Below are 19430 nucleotides of genomic sequence, written 5' to 3' on the forward strand. Positions count from 1 at the left end.
AGGGCTAGTTCTGATTTAGGGGAGGAGGTGTATGGCAGGAAGAGGGAAGTATTGGACAGTCCTTTTATTGATGACTTGCACTTGGTGTGTTAAGTGCGATGTGCAGCTGCATTCCTTGAAGAAAAAACTGCACAAAAAGTTGAGAAGACCGCATGTGGCTTTTTGTTCACCATGGATAAGAGCAGATATGTGGGAACACAGGTGAAGATGCTACTAGGCTGTCAAAAACCTTAATAACCAGGGGTGTTTAAGAATTGTGATGAGCCATCCTCACATCAGATTGTCAGCTGGGAAGAAACCTTTTTTCTCTTCGTCCTAGCATTTTCCTCATTGCAGCCTGCCTGTCGCAGTGAATTGTGAAGAATGGGGAGACGTGCTGTGGGTCGGGTTTGGTGTTGATACCAGTGATTGAGACTTCTCAGTACTCGTTACTAAGAACTCATCAGTAAGCCCATTTTCAATACCATCAGTTCTCTGAGCTCTCTATTGTCCTTTCATGCTTTTACTGTTTTTTGTTTTTTTGATTTTGTGTTCTATAGTCCTCTCAAGTATCTTTTGAAAACTTTCTCTTCTATGGAGATTTTTGATGAGGGAAAACAAGTACTCTTTGGTTTTCAAGGTGTCATTCTTGAGATGGATTATAGACTTTGGGTTTTTCTCCAAACCCTGCAATGGCTTTTTTTTTTTTTGGGTTGGGGGTAGGGAGGAGGAACAACATGGTTGTTGTGTTGTCCTACCAAGTCTTCCTTGGATATGTGTGATGTGTTATCCATGTTCTGATTCCATAGGGAAGCCGGGGAGGCTGTTGCACGTACACCTTCCCCATGCTTTTGTCTGTTGCTCTATAAAACTCAAACGTAAAACCCAGCAGTTCTGCCATACCAGTGTGACTTGTCTGGTGTTGAGAAATTAACTGTGTAGTAGGAAGGGCTTAGATGAGAACTGAACATCCACAGCTAAAATAGGCATAAATTGTTCCCCTTCTTTTCCCTCTGAATGCCCCTACCTTTGTGTTAGTGTTAGCTATCAGTAAAAAGGAACCCAATTGTACATGATGTTGCAGTTTTTTTAGAATAGGAAAAGAGGAATTAAAACACTGCTTATGCTTTCTTACTCAGAAAGGCCTTATTGTTGACTTGTGAAAAATACTGTGGCATTCCTTCAGTATCATATCTCTTCGTATCAGTATATGTCTTGAACTGAAAGGGAGAAACAAAGACTTTCTTTGGCAGTTTCATCTGACACTTCCAAAGTCATTTTGTGATTAAGTTGCAGAAGGACTTTATGTATTTTTAAAGTGAAAATTGAACATATTACTGAGATATGTCTCAAAACAAGCCTTATTTACTGACAGTTTGTACCAGTGATTTTATTTCTTTTTTGCTTTGCCTATCCTTGTAACTTTTTTAGGGGAAACTGATTCCTTTTCATTTTCCTTTACAGGAAATTCAAGCCTCTCTGAGAATAAATTTGTCTTCATTTACTTTCATAGACTTTAGAAATAGTACATAAACTTTACCAGTTCCTGTAAGCCTCAGGGTGAAAAACCCTGAAAAATATGGATCGCTGCAGTGAGCCTCAAAGCTTGCAAAGGAGTTTCACAAACTTATCTCAGTTGCAGTAGTATATTCTATTAATAAATGCTGTTTAAGTAGGGATGTGATAGCAATGTCTGGGTGCAAATAAGATTATATGTTTGAGTTGGATAGTTGTTGTATTGTGTAGATAATTGCTGTCTGAGGGTATTTCGAACTATGGTATTTCACTTAAGAAAACATGTAAATCATATATATTTTTTTTTTGTATTCTAAGTTAAAGCCTTCCTTTTGAGAATTAAATTCAGCTATTTCATCGTATGCTCTGAAATGCTGTTTCATAAAAAGTGAGTTACACAAGTATTGGTGAGGGTAAATGCAGGAGATGAAATTGCTCTTCTAATTATTAGAATTTTTATTTCGTAATTTTGCCTTTTTACAGTATACTTAAAGAATCTAAAGCTTTTGATCAGTTTTCCCTTACTAGTAATTCTTTCTGAATTCAGATAAAAACTAATATAGAGCCTTTAGTTTCAAAGTAGAATTAGTCTTGTATGACTTTTTAATGCAAAATGTGCATCATAAGGGTGTGAGTTATTTTCCCTCAGCAGCTCGCTGTAGGTGTAGAATTTTGAATTCTTGCAGCACTGTACTTCCAGTGGGAAAAGCATCCGCAATGAGTGCCTCCTTTTGCTGAGGAGCGTGTTGATTCTAAAGAAGGTTATACTGATAGATGCTGGAAGAGCTTAATATAAAATAAGTCACAGAAATTCAGTGTTGCAACTTGTAAAGCTCCCTTATGTTCTTTTTCCCTTTATGTTTATTTTTTTTTTCTCTTCCAGGTATGCATTCCTCAACAGCCACAGAACTATTCGTTACTGGAGCACTGCCAACCTCTGGAACGTTTCCACCAACATCTGCTTTATCAGCATATCAGCATCCCAACACTTTCAGCAGTAGAAACTTTGCTACTACCCCTTCTCTTACTCTTCAAGATACTACTTTCAGTGCTACATCGAATGGCCTCTTAACTACTCATGATCCTCTATTACAGATTAAAACGTCACAAGGCACTGTTCCAACTGCTTTGACATTTGAGCGCCTGGGCAGTTCTGTGTTAAGTACCAGTATACCGCCTCAGTCGTCAACGTATCGTTCTGCTCAAGAATCTGCACCCCATCTTTTGCAACCTCAGTTTAGTTTGTTGCCTTCAACCATTGGAGGAACTCAGCAGGTTTCTCAGGCGTATAGCACATCTGTCTTTACCGGTTCCACTGCTTCTATTGATAGAGCACTTCAGCGAGAATGTAGTGTTATTAAACACCATCAGCGGCCTTCAAGTACTCAGTCTGTTCAGGCTCAACTGACTGTTTCACAGCATTCCTTACACAGCTATTTAACGAGTACAAGTGGAGTTAATTTTCAGGATACATCTAGGCACTCAGCATTATCCTGCAGTCCAGTTGGAGATGTTACTCAGGTGAGCAATGGAGGACCACAGCAGAAGACTTCTCAAGTCACGGTGGAACTTGCTCAGTCTTACACATCTGCAATTCCATCACTTGGTTTTCCACCTGCTTCCACAGCAAAAGTGAAAAACTGTTCCACGAAGCAGCCTCCAAGGTCAACGAAGACCCCCAAACCTCAAAGCGTAGCTCCCACTGTGCAGACACAAAGCTATGCCAAAACTGCACAGAACCAGAGTTCTGTCATTACAGGCCAAGCACAGATCTATTCTACAGCACAGCTCCCAAGTCTCCTGTCAGTCAGCCAGTCCCAAAATTACGTTTCTTCCCAGTCTCAGAATGTGTCACCCGTCAGTCACTCGCAGGATTTCTCATCTAGCAAGATCGAGAAGCTGCCCTCCTTGTACAAAACGTTGACTTTCTCTGGGCAATCGCAAACCATTACTTCTGATAGTCAAACTCTAAGTTACTCCTCAGACGAACAAGTATTGACGTCAGTTCCAAATGAGAACTACTCTGGGCAAACAAGGGAACTTTCTTCGGTCAGCCAATCTCAGAGCTACTCTTCTAGTCACTCTCAGGGTTTATCTCCAGTTAGCCAATCCCAAGTTAGCTTTTCATCTCAATCACAAGTTTTATCAGCTGTTAGTCCTTCAGAGAGCTATTCTTCAGGGCAGTCTTTAACATTAACATCGCCTTCTCTTCCTTTTTCTGCGTCTCCTCGGATACAGACTCTTCCGGGCTCAAGTCCTAATCAGAGCTATATTTCTTTACATTCTTCTCAGAACTCTCAGTCACAGGAATCCTCCCCGCCACAGTCTCAGAAATTTTTGCCATCTGTGCAGTCTCCTCCTTTTGCATCCCCGGCTCATTCACAGACGCTGCAGAACAACAGGCCTTCCTCAGAAACAAAGTCGTACGTAAAAAGGAAATCTGACTCTAACTTGTATGCTTCGTCAAAACAAGAGGAAGAGCTGTCAATGCAGGATATGCAGGCATTGCAACAGCAGGCTTCTCTTGAATCCTCCACCCAAAGGCTAACTGATGATGAAATCAATGCTCAGGACGGATCCTATAGGGTCTCAAAAGCAGATGACAGATACTCTCAAAGCGTAATCAGAAGTAACTCTCGTCTTGAAGATCAAGTTGTTGGACTTGCTCTTCAAGGAGCAAAAAAAGACGAAAGAATGGTTAATACTGTGGAACAGCTTTCCCAGCACATTGGCCATATCACGAGCTTAAGCCATGACATTAAAAAAACAGCGAACTTAATGCAAACGACACAAGTAAACGTGAGTCCTAAAGAACTAAACCAGCAACATTCTCTTATGCATAAGGTACATGAAAATAAAGGTCATGAACAGCAAGGCCAAGTCATTAGCACGCCACCACAGGTTCAACCTCATGCTTTAAGGCACGGTCATCAGCTGTGTTTGCCCAGTGCACAGGTACTTCTGGAGTCGACCTGTGACTTGCAGATTCTTCATCAGTCAATACTGCAGTCAGGTTTAGGACAAGCAAAGGCATCACCACAAGTGCAAAGAATACAGAGTCCTCAGCAGGTGACGCATCCGTTCCTTCAGATGGATGGCCATATTATTCAAAGTAATGGAGGTCATTCTCAGCAGCAGCTTCACACTCAGAACTCAGAAGTAATGAAAATGGACATTTCTGAGCCCTCAAAACCACTACAGCAACATTTGACGACAAAAGATCATTTTACCCAGACAAATCAACACGATTCAAAAAATCAGTTTGTTTCTCTTAGTTCGATATGTTTCCCAGAATCTATGCTTCTCAGTGACGAGAGGAATATATTATCCAATGTAGATGATATCTTAGCAGCAACAGCGGCAGCCTGTGGAGTGACACCATCTGACTTTGCCAAATCAGCATCTAACGAAGAAGAAATCCAGTCTGTTGAAAGCAGTGAGGAGTCTAAAACGCAGTTCCGATCAATGGATGTAAGACACGTGTCTTCTGCTTTCAGTGCCTCTCCAGTTGGAAAGCCAGCAAGCATAAATAATATTTCTCTGAATGGAGGCCAAATCACTATAAATCTTACACCGGTGTCAGCAATAAAGGCAAAACCTGTGAACCTCGATCAACAACACATTGAAACTTCTGATCAAAATGTACCAACAAGAATGACCTCTCCTGCTCTTGGTCCTGGTCAAGAGGATCAAGAACAAGGTGCTGTTCCAGTGAAGAAACAGTCTAGCATTAGCCACGAATCTGAGGAAGATAATGATGTTCCTGCTGATGGTACACTAAATGCAAGAGAGGCAGATTTTGTTTCTAGTGGTAAGAGTCTAAGTGAAGAAAGTGCTGCTTCAGAGAATGATTTTAATGTGGGTGGTGGTGATGATGGTACAGTAGCAGGTAACCAGTCAAAGGTTAATTCCTTGCAGCCACTGCCTGTGGCCCCAAGCGGAGATGGACCTATTAGTAGGACTGAAGAAGAATGCCAAGACTTAACTCTCGGGAACCTTCAGAAGAAGAAAAGCAAAGGAAAAAGCCAAAACAAAAATGCTGCAGAAGATGACAGTGCAATTCAGAAACAGAACAAAAGGAGCGGACAGTGTAAACGTCAAAATTCAAGAGGAAATGACTCGTGTTTGATGTACTCTTCTCCTGTTTCTGAAAGTTGTTACGATACTTACCAACATCAGGAAAGAATGAGGCAAAAAATTAAAGAAGTTGAAGAAAAGCAACCTGAAGTCAAAACAGGATTTATCGCATCTTTTTTAGACTTTCTGAAGTCTGGGCCTAGGCAACAGTTTTCAGCTCCAGCTGTACGAATGCCAAACAGGACTAGGCGACCAGTTACCCAAATAGTTCGCGGCCCTTGCCTACAACCCTCCACAAAGCCTCAGCCAGCAGCAGCACCTGTAGCTGCCGAGGTCAGTGCGGAAAGTCCAACCAAAAAAGTTGATGAGGAACTCAAGAAGAATTTGGAAACGTTGCCTTCGTTTTCTTCTGATGAAGATGATTCAGTGGGGGGGAACCACGATCTGCAGAAGAGCATCTCCACTGCATTGTCAGCCCTTGATGATACTTCTGACAGAAAGAACAAATCAGGTAAAACAGTTCATGTGAGCGCATACGCTGGAGAGTTGTGTAGCTGATGGGGGGGGGAAAACGGAAATATTTTAGCTTTCGTTAATTCAGGTAAAGGTCTTGATTTGCTTTGTTTTTAATCCAGCCATAATTAAGAGGTCTGTTCAAAAGTTGTGCTGAGTATGAACTAAACTAGTGTTGCCTACAGTTGGAAAATGCGTACGTAAACTTTTTCATGCTGCTTGGACAGGACTCTTCTAATGCTGAAAAATGACTTTAGCTCGGGCTTGGAATGATGTGTCTGTTCTCTTCTCTGGTTTAGAATGTGATGTATGGTTGTCATCCCTAAACCTCAACAAACCACCATGTCCAGTGGTTTTAAATCAGTTTTCAAAGAATTCTAGCAAGAGAACATGTTAATAATTGCCATCAGCAATTGCTAACTTCCTCCTGGGTGGAGATAAGTGTGTGCTTTCTGTGATGCTGGAGCTGCCCAGAATATGTTTGTAAAAGCAATTGTGAAAGCAATTGTTATGCTTGTAAACTAAGCGCTAGTTTAGCTAGCCATGTCCAAGATGGGAACCGCTTGGCTTTGATTTCAGCAGTATTTGTGAGGAGCATTGTGCCCTCGTGTTGAGATACTGCTAACGAAAGAACAAAAGCTGGGAAGGGTTGTTCTGGGCAGGAGGACAGGCAGCAACCACTGATGACAGTGCTAGCTGGTTTTTGATGTATTTGGCTTTTCAGTTTCACTTGTGTCATACAGCACAGATGTAATATGTTTTCAGTGTTCATAGCTTTTAGCTGATGTTGCTTTGTTTTTTGAAGTATTTGGCATACAGCATATTTTTGCCTGAAGAGATGTTGTCAGTGACATCAGTTTTCTTTGGTGGGCAATTAAAAACTACCTAGTTGATCACACAAGTGTACTAATACATCCAAGAGAGAACCTTGCAATGTAATAAGAGTTTTAAACAAGAAAGCAACATTTTTTCCCCCTAGAAAGCCAAAATGTGGACAGTGCTATGGTTTGAGCCTCTCTTTCTGAATATGTTAACTTTAATAAATCATGTTCTGTGTACAGCTTCCGAAGGAAATATTTCAAAGTTATTGCTGTTGTTGTGTCTACAATATTATTGTGTCTTCTTTATTGTTCATAAGGATGTAATACTTCCACCAGCAGCTTCATTAACTCGCCTTTCTGTTTTGTTATATACAAGACTGTACAAAATACAACATGCTTAATAATGGCTTCTTTCCTACATGCTAGTGTTTTTGCAGATTTTCTGGTAATTCCCTCTCCTGTCTGTTTTTGCACATAAGTATGGATTACTTGTGGTTAGTATTAAGTTACTTGTGGTTAGTATTAAGTAGTGTATGTACATTTATCTACTGTTCTGAAGAACATGTAAATATTACTTGGGGAACTAATAGGACTATATCTAATTAAGGCTGTTATAGTCTTTGGTGAACAAATAAAAATAGCATATGTATAATAATGTGATGTTATATATCCAGAAAAAAAGTCTTTAATTGCTTAACAATTTTGCTTGAGTTGCTTTAATGAACCTTCACGTGGGGTATGTAATTTTTGTATTGACGCATTAATTTGATATTTATTTTTTTGGATTATTTTTATCAAAGGGTTGCATCTTTTTTCTGTTTTTCAACAATTAAATCATCAGCTAACAATAGTTGTTACACTTCAAAATGGCTATCTTAAATTTGAAGCCAGTTTTCTAAGCAATATGAATAATTACCCTATAGCGTATTTAATTTAATATTTAGAATATCAAGTCAATGTAAAAACAATGTTAAAATGTATAAAAATAAATTAATGCATATAAACTGTATGAAAGAGTATAAAGTAATACCTAAAAGGATTCTATTTTTTTCCAGGGGGAAAGAATAATTATTTTGAAAGCTTGGAGTTTCCTTTGGCTCTGGTGCATACAGAAGAATTCCCTTATTTGTTTCATCTCAGTTCTCATTTCTCACCACTGTTAATTATAAAAATTATTAGGATATTTTAATCCCAATCTGAAACTTCCAGTTGCTTTATTACCAGATATAAATGACAAATGTCCAAAAGTCATAGAGCAAATGTTCTCATGTTTCATTCATCTTTCTCTTTCTTTAATTCAATTTATGAAGTCTTTACCTGTCAGCAGACTGGAAACAAGATTCAGTGTTATAAGTTTTTTACTATTGTATTTGTATGGTCACACAATGCACAGCAGTATTCCTGTTGAACGTGTCTGTTAACTATAAAATTGTTTTCTGAGGCATTCATTGTTGTCGTTTCTAGATGGTAAAGGGCTCAAGTTAAATACAAACAGACGTGTACAGTATTTTGATTTTGTTAATGTTGTGACCAAGGTAAAGCTCCCATTTAACTCTTAAAACAAGTGATTTCAGAAAATTTGCTTTTTATAGGGATCGTAAAAGAAAAAAAATAGTTCTCATCTTATGTTGCTAATCCTTGATAACTAAATCTAACTAAAATTTGTTGTTTGTTTTTTTTTTGCTTCAGAAGCTGAAAAAGTGGCGGTTGTTAATGCTGCTGCCACTACTGCTGTTATAAAGCAGGAATCACCGCAGATGACGGCTCCTGTAGTCAGTATGCAGGAGAAAATGAGTTCAGCCGACCCCGTAAAAGTAGCTCAACAGGATGCTGGGACTTCAGACCAATTAGCAAAAATACAGTCAACCGTTGCAATAGAAGGAAGTACTGATGAGGAGAATACGGACAGTGGAGGAGAGGGCATGTACAGAGAACGTGATGAATTTGTAGTGAAGATTGAAGATATAGAGACACTAAAGGTAATCTCAATGCTTAAGTTGAGTGTAAAACAAAAATCAAACAAAAACACAGCAAAAGAGCTCCATGACTTATCCTCAAAAAACTGCTGAAGGTGGAAAGGCTACGGATTGGTTTTCTGCTCTATTTGCTGCCAAGCTACTTCAAAGGTGTCTTTCTGATGTGGGTTATGAATATGTTTTGAATGTACTTGATCCATTTTATAAGGTGTATATATAATAATGTAAATCTCTGTCCTGGTAACTTCTGTTAGAACTTGGAGTTCCATTTATTTATTTACTTATTATTTGAAGATAGTAGTAGGTTCTCAGGAGTATGGTATTGAAGAAATGGCTCTTGGATTTTTGCAGATGGTGTTGGAATTGTCTTTTTTTTCTTTTTGGAGGAGGTTATTTGCTGTTCTAATCAGAAATGACTTCCATATGGAACCAGTACAGCTCTTGAGTTTATGGAAAGGTTCTGTGTTGTCCTTGACTTTTATTTCTTGGGGTCTCTATCTCAAATTCTAGTGCATGTGTGCCTATTCTTGTGCTCCTATCATATCTAGCAGTACTTTTATTTTCAATTTCTGATACTCTTCATTATTTGTCTGTGTTCATCCTCTTGAGCTTAAGCTTTAAATTAATTCATGTAGCTTTATCACGAGTGTTACCAGCTCTAAAATAAAACATTCCCTTGTCATTTATAAAACTATGCAAATACTGTTATGAGATTTTGAATTTTAATCTTTGTAGTATATATTTCTTCAGTTATTTAAACACTCCTTGGAGAAAGCATCTGTACTTGATTGTTTTACAAAAAGAAAGTTTTTAAGTTAGTAGTTTGCACGTAGGATTTATAGAGAACTCTTATTCGAGGTAATAATTACAAATCTGTTTTTAACGTAATTTATTTCTTAAACTATTTGAATTAAAAAAAAATCCAAACTTTTTTTTACAGTTAAAGTTGAACAAAAAGTATAAACTCTGGTACACTAATTTGAGCGGAACTCGCCTTTTTCACCTTACTGTAAGCATCATGCTGTTATTTCACAGGTAGCGTGGACTTCTGCCACAGAATCTCAAGGAACCTACAGGCTTTTTCTGCTGCTTGTTGTGATTCTTACATTTGTGTTACCCCAAAAAAATAAGTAAAACGATTAAAAAAATATATATATATATATAGGGAAAGTGTCATTTTGAAAAATACCGTTTTGTGGCTTGGTTGCGTGGTGCTGTAGTTCTGACATTGCAGCAGAGGTGAAGCTTGTTGGCACAGCTTCATTCCTCTGAAGGTAATATTTGTGGCTCTTAACGCTTATTGTAGTTCATGTAATGCTGTCTTAATGTAAATTACATCCATTAACTAAGGACTTGGAATTTGAATGACCTGTTTCTATTTTATTTCTGGGTAACTTGTTAAAAAAAGTAGAATGCACAAACACACATCTGGGAGAAAAACAAGCACCATTATAGGCAAATAATCTTCTGTTCTTACAGGTTGCTTTGCAAACCGGAAAGGAGCCTCCAGCTATTTGGAAAGTACAGAAGGCCTTATTGCAAAAGTTTGTTCCTGAAGTGCGAGATGGACAGAGAGAGTTTGCTGCTACTAACAGTGTGAGTCAAAAAATTCCTCATGAGGCTTCATGGCAACTAATTTACTTAATGGAAGGCTGAGAAAGAAATTAAAACGTGATTCTGGCATGACATTCTTGCAATAAAAAAAAAAAAAAGTTTGATTTCCTCCTACTCTAAAGTTCTTTCTAAATATATTAAGGGTAGATTCTTGGCTTTCCAGCATGGGTTCTTTCGTATCACTCAGTCTGGGTAAAGGAACAAGTTTTTTCAACTGGAATAAAGTAAATGGGAGCAGGCTTGTGAATCAACTGCTTTCCACTGTGGGAAGGATACTATAGGATAGCATTTCAAGAGGCAGCCATTTGTCAGAGGTAATCTTTTTGCAGTAACACGTGGAGGTGTGGTGTGTTAAATAAAGGGAGAAAATTAATGCCCAAAGTACTTCCTGACTTATTTTCTTGTTTTAAGCATTATTTGGAAATCTGTTGGGGAATCCCTCTTAGGTTATAACTGCTATAGAATAGGTCATCTTTGTATATTAACAGACTTTTAAACGTTTTTCTTTACTATTTAAATTGTTAAACTAAATAATTCTACTTAACAGAAGCACCTTGTATATTAAATCATATTTTTTTTCTAGTATCTTGGGTATTTTGGGGATGCAAAAACAAAATACAAACGAGTCTATGTGAAGTTCATTGAAAATGCAAACAAGAAGGAATATGTCAGAGTCTGTTCAAAAAAACCACGAAGCAAGCCTGTACAGTCAGCAAGGTATTGTATTTCAGTTTGTTTTTCATTTTGTCATATAGTTTTTGTATTAAGAACATACCTATTTTAATAAACAAGACTCAGAACTCAGTGCTACATTAATTCATCTTTCAGTTGGAAATGCAAAACTGTGTTTTGTTATAAGAAATGAGATATAAATTACTATCAGATCAAGACAATTCTTTACCTGGAATCAGTGGACTGCAATAATTATTCATTTCAGAGATTCTAGGGCTCCACATGCTGTGTGTGTCTTTTTGTGCTCTTTTGCACTGTTATTCAGTATGTGGATAGAAGCCTACAGGCATAAAGATTTTTTTTTTTGATGTTGTTTTCTCCCATTCCATGCTTTTTGCAGGTTAGGTTTTGTTCTCAAGCCTGGAAACGTAATTTAAAAACAGAAGTTCATTGTCGAAATTGGTTGTTACAATGATGCTTTCCCTTGACATTTATGCTCTTGCACAGTGAGGATGTATTTAATTTTCTTACTGTACCTTCCCTACCTGTTAGCCCACTCCAAAAGCCTTATCTCAGTAAATCATCCCTCATAATTCCATATCCATGCCCTGAAATCAATATTCTGGTAGTACTGCTTTTAAACCACCAAATAAAAATGCCTTTTTGGAAAGCCAGGTGAAGTACGTAAAGCAAACAGTTATGGTTTTGATGATTCTAGTAAATGCAGTGCTGGTCCTGCAAAATGGAATGACCACGTCTCCATCAGAGTCCTCTGGGATTTCCTCTGCCACCTTCCTTCTGAGAGTGTTTTCACTGTCACTCACTTGCTAAAGCTTTGCTATTGCATTTTGTTTTGGCATTCGACTGTGCATTTGCAAAGGATTACAGAATCTGCATTACACAAACCTTTTCATGCTTGAATGCTGAGCTCATTATATCTTCCCACATCTTCAGATGCTATCTGAAGCTTTTCTCTTTATATGGCTTTTCAATAATTATAATGTAATGCAGGTATTTTCGTTTGCCAGATGTTAGTGGACAATACAGAAAAAAAAATACAGTACTCTTCATTCAGGAAATGACTGGGTCTTGAGCTCCAGTTCTGTACTCTTAGAGAAGGCACTTTTATCAGATCACCAATTTTGTAAAATGATCGTGATCTTCTTAAAATTACCTGGAGTTTTGACGATCCCTTTTTTTTGTTTTGGGCTACAGAAGTCTGTTCCAGGACCTGTTCCTCTAGTGCTCTGAAACAATCCTGTCTTTTAGCCAAAACATGATCGAGATTAGCTATCCATACGTTCTCTTTTCAATAATGTTTTTTTGGCTTTTTTTTCTGTCTTTCCCTGGTGTTCTTACTGCGTGTCTCATTGTATGATATTTCTGGAGAGCAGTCACATTCCATCTTGGTTCTTGTTTCACTAAGCTGGATTAATCAAGCTCTTCAAATTTTTCTCTTCTAAGGCAGGCTTTTTCCATTCCTCTAATGATTCTAGTATCTATTGCCTCCACCCATTTCGGTTTGGAATCTGCATTTCTGAGATTTGACTAGAATTACTCACAAATAGCCCAGAAGATACTAACGTTGTTTCTGTAGTACACTTCACTGCTTTCCCATTTGAATGAAGAATCTTGCTTAACACTTCCCAGAAACGTATTTCTCCCATGTTCTCAAAACTGCATTGCATTGATACTTCCCTGGCACCTGGCTATGTCACACTTTTCTTCTGTTGTTTCCAGGAGATGAGCTCTCAGGTCGTGAGAAATCCATGTTGGTTCTAAAATATATATAACTTTGTATTTATGATATTAAATTTCCCGTTTGTTTTCCTGGTTTGAGTGCTGGGTAGAGAAAGGAGAAGAGTAGTCTTTTTACTGCAGTCTTCAAGATCCTGTGTTTCTGCCTGGGTGGCGTACTTGCTTATCTTTGTGTTGATACAGTATCCCAAATTCACTTTGTCAGCAAAGCTCATTAAGTACTATTATTTTTTCAAGTCTATGAAGTCTGATTTTTTTTTTTCATTAAATGGTCAATTTTAATATTAGCTCCAGTAGCTCATAGATAATACTAACATTGGGCAATTTGTACTCCCTGTGCCTGTCCATTCCTGTGACAGTGAAACAAGTATATGTAATCCACAGGGAATATCTTCTGGTTAAATAAGCCTACCACTCTTCTATTAAAATCAGAATTTGTATGGTAATTCTTTTGATAAAGATCTTGTCCATAATATTGCAGGACTATTCATTGCAAACCTAGTGGTAGCAACAACAAAACCCCTGATCCACCAACACCAAAACCAACAGCAACAAAAGTCTCTTCTGTGAAACCCAAAGCTAAACAGCCAAAGGTAAAGGCTGAACCACCACCAAAGAAAAGGAAAAAGTGGAAAGAGGAGTTTTCATCTTCCCAGTCTGATTCTTCACCAGAAGCACAGAGCGATGAGGATGGTGAGTGAGGATACTGCTTTTATGTATGAATTAACGTGTGCAGCAGAAGTTACCTCAACTGTAGTTTATCAATTAAATATGTTCTTACTGCTTGCTTTCTAAGACTGGTTCGGTTTCAGAAGAAGCTGATTTGACTTTAGATTACATCTCAGTAATCATATTCTTCATTAATTTTCCATTGCAACTTGACGTTAAGTTTAAAGTAACATGCCTGCGATGCCTGTCTGGATGCACATGTAGGCAGAATTCAGATGTTACTGTTGTTTTTTGAAAACCCCTGAAGGGAAAAGGAGTTGACTTCTGGCTGCTTCATTGCTTGCTTTTCTGAATGCCAGCTGTTCAGATGTAGCCAGCTGAGCACACTTGCTCTTCAGACATTCACAGTGTCTTAAAACTTGGAGATATGGAGCTTGCAGCACTACTCTAGAACAGAAAGGTTTTCTTGAAGTGTGCTCTGTTTAGAGAGGTTACCTGTGGTCGCAGACGTACAGTGCTTTTTGCATTTTTGTTTTGTTTATTTTCTGTACGTTTGAAGCTGCGCTGTGCAGTAACCATGCGCTGTATTACTCTTATTTCCCAAGCATGCTCTGTGACTTTTAAATATTGATGAGTTATGGCCGATGCACTGGAACAGTGCCTCTGCTGAAGGCTGCATGCTTAAAATAACGTGCTTCAAGCAGACTTAGCCATATTTAAAAGCTGAAGTCTACCTGTAGAAATGCAGAAATCTTGGGGGGGAGGAGGGAGTGTCAGTAGTACACAGGCTTCTAAATGCCATTAGTGCTCTTTAATTGTTGTTGTTGTTGGGTGACTTAGTTTTTGCAGCCTTAGGGTACACTTGCATTCACATGAAACCTCTGCTTAGCACACTTTGCTTGACCGAAGTTATTCATTATTCCTTTTCTCTAGGCTTTCATCTGCAACAATATAAAAATAAGTGTCTAAATACCCTAAAATATGATCATCTGCATGCTGATAGTCGCCAGTAGTTATACATATTCTAGCAAAATGTACCATTTGTACATTGTTGGTCGTAACTGTTTTGACATGTGCATAGTTTGGCTGTTATTTCTGACTGCATTGGGTTTTAATCTCTTGGGATGCCAGTAGGGGTCACTTAAGTTTTGAGAGAGAAAGCCTTCAGTTTTGTAAAACACAAATATTTGCCGAATCCTTAAGAAAAATAAGTCACAGTATTCCAATTAATTTTTCAGAGCTTGTACCTCCAGCTCCCTTTGTTACTCGCTTTTTGAACACAAGGGCTATGAAAGAGACCTTTAAGAGCTATATGGAGTTGCTTGTTAGCATTGCTTTGGATCCAGACACAATGCAAGCCTTGGAAAAAAGCAATGGTACAGTATGTTTAAAATTTGTATGTTTTTATCAAAATTTAAGGTTATGATTCAGTAAGGCAAATGTTTTTAAAAAGCAAACCAAATTAAAAAAAAAAAAGTTTAAAAACATGAAGATAATTTCATGTAAATGACTGCAATTTGTTTGCAGTTTGGATTTTCTAACACTTTTTCTGAGATTCAGGGTGGCTTTGGTACTGCAGTGTTTTTTATTTTGATTTTGGTTTCATGCCATATTTATGCTGGGTATTTACTGTTTAACATAATACAGTTTCAATTCAGGTTAGGTTAGATGTGCATGCTTATATAAATGTATCTATCCGTGCTGTCTCGGTGAGGAAGCAAAGCAATTTAGAAATACTTTTTTGTCTGCTCTGCTGCGTTACACTTGTCAGAACTGAGCTCTTTGTTATTGTCTCAAGATCTTACAAAACATTTATTTGAAGCTATGATGTTTCAGGTATGTGCTTGCTTTCTTATAAAGAAATACCCTCATAAATAAGTAGTTATGATTCTTAATACTATAAAAAGTCACTTTTTCAAACTCTGAAACCTTGAAATTCTGATCACAGATATATTTATTCCATTTTTCCTTTAAGAAGAAAATATCTGATGGATTTATCTACTGTAGTGGACTCCAGAAGACAAATAGAAAAAACTATTCTATTTCTCAGAATTCAACAAAATACTCATGTTTGAAGTTAAATGTCCTTGTAAGACTGATCATTTCACCTATTCAGTTGGAAGCTGTTGATTTTTATTTGCATAATATTCAGTTTATCTGGAAGAAAAAAAAATATATACATAGGTTCCTCTTTCCTGGTTTGCTCAGGTTGTGCATCAGTGTACACTTACCTCACGGATTTATACCCTGTGATTTCTGTCAGTAGTCCCAGTAAAAGCAAAGAAATTGACTATAAATAAGACTCCACACTGAGCTGTAAATTTTCATCTATGGCCACGTACCTATGTTCAGGTGTATATTTTTCATCTTAAAGTTGTTTATCAGGTAACTTCTATCAGCAAGCACTTTGCCCAAATACTTCTGTTATAAATGCCAGCAGGGTCATTTCTTGTAAGAGGGAATAATGTATGTCAAATATATGTGTATTTCGTCTTCATAAACCTTCCAGTTGTATTGCACAGTAGATTATTTAGGAAATGGTTTAAAGTTATCTTTGAGACTTATTCTTTTTATTGCTCTGTCTTATTTTTCCCTTTCAATAAAGAAAAGTCAGAGAAGGAGCTGGACCGCAGTCAGCAATTAAGCTGCATAATATCTAGACCAGTTTATTGGGCTGATCAAAAAAAAAACCAAACAAACAGTTTTCTCTAACTTTTAAAATGAGTTTGAGCTCATATTACCAAGTTTCTCTTAATAATCAACTGTTACTTTTTTCAATTATCTTTTAGATGAGCTACTTTTGCCTCATATGAGAAAAATTGATGGCATGCTGAATGACAATAGGAAAAGGCTGCTTTCCAAACTACGCTTGGATCATACTTTCAAGGTATTCTTTTTTAAATTCTAGGGTCTTTAAAGTAATGTTATAAGAGAGTCACTGAATGCATACCATGCAGGTGTAACTAAAAACCCAAGGCAAATACGTAACAGAAATGAATATGAATTTGAAAGAGAGATGCTCTATGTTCAGTGATTGTGTGTGGCATTTGGAGAGCATTTGTGATCAAGAAGTTTATACTGCGAAGCTGAAGTTCTGGTTTTTCTCACCATGCTTCCTGGTTCATTTTCAAACACTTCTCCTTTTAAATTTTCTCAAGTTTGTTAAAAGAAAATGTTTGTTGTCCTTCTAGAGCTTTTGGCTAAGTGATTGTATTGCCTAAAAATCTTAAACTTTTACATTAAGTAGCTGCGCTGTCAAGCAAGTCTCTGGACCTCTTTGAAGGAGGTACCTTAACAGAGTAGCTTAAAACCAAGACAGAAAGAGTAGAGAGCAACTTGCTCGTGCACTGTTTCATGTACATTCAGCATGGAGGTTTGGGAGAAGTTTGAATAACAAGCCTGTATTGCAGTAATTTAGACACAGTAATAAATAAACAACAGATCTGGAGACAGGGAAGAGAGTAACTGTACAATCTCAGTAGAGAGAAAGTAAAGGGGAGGACAGTTACTGTGGTTCCTGTGGTTCCCACACACAGAGGCAAGAATGCAGATTTTGAAAGTGCAGTCAAGTAAATTAAGACTTTTTTTTCCACTCACGTCTGAGACGTAGTTGTCAATGTCTATGGTTGGACTGATTATTTCTTCCTGCAGTGGTTTTGAGACCAACAGCACTAGAGCAGACCTGTCCATACACACCACCAGACTAAACTTTGCTCTTTTGCCTGTCCTTCTCATTTCCTTTTACTTCTACAGTACAGAAACATTTCTTGGAGAATTAATTCTCTCTCTACTGCTGTGTGCAGAGAGCTAGGTGAGAAAAAAGATAACAGCACATAAGTCAGTTCTGCATTTTCATCATGAAATCTCTGAAAGATCTTTTTCTACAAACCGTTCCTGATAAGTCTTGTGGGACAGTAAGTGACTTCGTTTCAGGGAAGAGAACATCATCGGCCAGTGAAACAGTTTGAATTTGTGTTAATTCTTCACCTTTTTTATCATTAGTTATGTTGTTTTCCCAACAGCTGTACAGTTTGTACCTGTTTGAACAGAATTTCATGTGTCAGCCTCCTTATAGTAGGAAGGCACAAGGAGGGCTGCATATTTTTTAAAATATAATACAGTCTCAGAGAGGCAGGACGTAGGGAAAAATACTGGTATCTTCTGTAATACTAGCATGTAATTACAGCTTCTTATTCAGTTGGTGTTCATAACTAATAAAATAGCTTTGCTGTGTGATTGCTCAGGGGCAGATTATGAATCATATCTCTCAAGTTAGCTTTGGCCTGTGTTTCACGTTCTAAGCTGCAGGCAAGTTAATGGAATTCTGGGTGTAAGGAAGGGGTCTGCTTGTGATGTAAGCTGCAAGATAAAAAGCCTTTTGTTTTGGTCTTCTGGTATGAGGGTCCCAGCTTGTACTTGGATTAATGTTACGGATAAAAATCAAACACTTATTTGTCATCACATCTGTTTGTGTTGGTGAGAAAACTTTTGATACTCTTTAAGATTCACATTAATGTAATAATTAATAAAGCTTGCTGCTGTTCCAGCTGAATGAGGCATTGCAGTAATAAGTGAAAATTACCATTAGTGTGAGTATCATACAGTTTGAAATATTTTTAATATTCTGCATTAATAAGCATGGATGAAATGATTTTTTTTCCCACTAGATAGAGTTAATACAGGATATTTTAGCACTGTATTACTAATAAAATTGGACACTGAAGTTAGCAGTTAGTGTTTGGTAGCTGTGCCTGTAGCATTCTTTGTAGTTCTAACAGTTTGTCACATCCTTTGGGTGTGTTCATTGTAAACATAATGAGAAAATAATATTTTTGCTTTATTGGAAGCTCAGTAAATTAAGCATCTTAGCTGAACTGTGTAAATTTATTTGGAAATAATTGTTACCATTTTCTGTCTTCTGCTTTCAGAGATGCAGAAATCACTAGTATTTGATCCTTCATTCCAATTCAAATTTGTCTGTTTCAGGTCAGTGCTTTAGCCATGTAGACTCTTCTGGTTAATAGGAATTCTCCAGAGGAAGGCAGAAATGGCCAAAGCTCCCTGATACTCGGAGTCTGCCTTCAGGAAGGCTATTCCAGTGGATAGAAAAACTAGTTTAAACCTATAGAAGTGATTCCAATTTAAAGTTATTTGCTATGAATATTGTACACAGACAGGTTAGCTAGTTGAGATTACTGCTACTAGTATGCAACTGTTATTTTGTACAATATGTTTTATAGCTTTCTGTGAGAGCTTTTTTTTTTAGTGAAGAGAAAAATGGCTGATGTATACAAAGTGCTAAGAGATTATAGATAGGGGAAGTTACTGAATATTAGTACTGTTGTTGTTTTTTTTTTAAATACAATAGTGAACTTCATATTTTATCTCAGTAGTTGAAATTTAGCACCTTAGGCTATACTATTAATATATTCTTACATGCATGTTTTGTATTGGACATACACATCTACCTATATTATTGTACTTTACAGTTGTCTTAAAGGAGGCTGTAGGGAGGTGGGGATTGGGCTCTTCTCCCAAGCACCACATGTGAAGACAAGGGGAAATGGCCTCAAGTTGCACCAGGGGAGGTTTAGCCTGGAGATTAGGAGAAATTTCTTTACTGAAAGGGTTGTGTGGCGTTGGAACAGGCTGCCCAGGGATGTGGTTGAGTCACGATCCCTGGAGGTCTTGAAGAAATGTCTAGGTGTGGAAATCAGTGGCATGGTTCAGTGGTGGACTTGGCAGTACTAGGTTAGATCAGATGATCTTAGAAGTCTTTTCCAACCTGAATGATTCTATGATTCTGTGATATATACTAGACTAATATGTCCAGTAA

General features: G+C 37.6%; 1 protein-coding gene across 1 annotated transcript in view; it reads left to right on the forward strand.

The window, feature by feature from the left end:
• The window catches only part of QSER1 (glutamine and serine rich 1), a 42291-nt gene that overhangs the window by 17821 nt on the left and 5040 nt on the right, over window positions 1-19430 (forward strand). The window contains exons 4-10 of the mRNA XM_082761039.1: window positions 2378-6082; window positions 8595-8884; window positions 10361-10477; window positions 11079-11212; window positions 13407-13618; window positions 14833-14970; window positions 16384-16481. Coding sequence (XP_082617165.1) covers window positions 2378-6082; window positions 8595-8884; window positions 10361-10477; window positions 11079-11212; window positions 13407-13618; window positions 14833-14970; window positions 16384-16481 — 4694 coding nt within the window. The remainder of the gene's footprint in view (window positions 1-2377; window positions 6083-8594; window positions 8885-10360; window positions 10478-11078; window positions 11213-13406; window positions 13619-14832; window positions 14971-16383; window positions 16482-19430) is intronic.

This window comes from Aythya marila, assembly GCF_965140915.1.
Source record: "Aythya marila genome assembly, chromosome: 5".
In the NCBI taxonomy this organism is placed as follows: Eukaryota; Metazoa; Chordata; class Aves; order Anseriformes; family Anatidae; genus Aythya; species Aythya marila.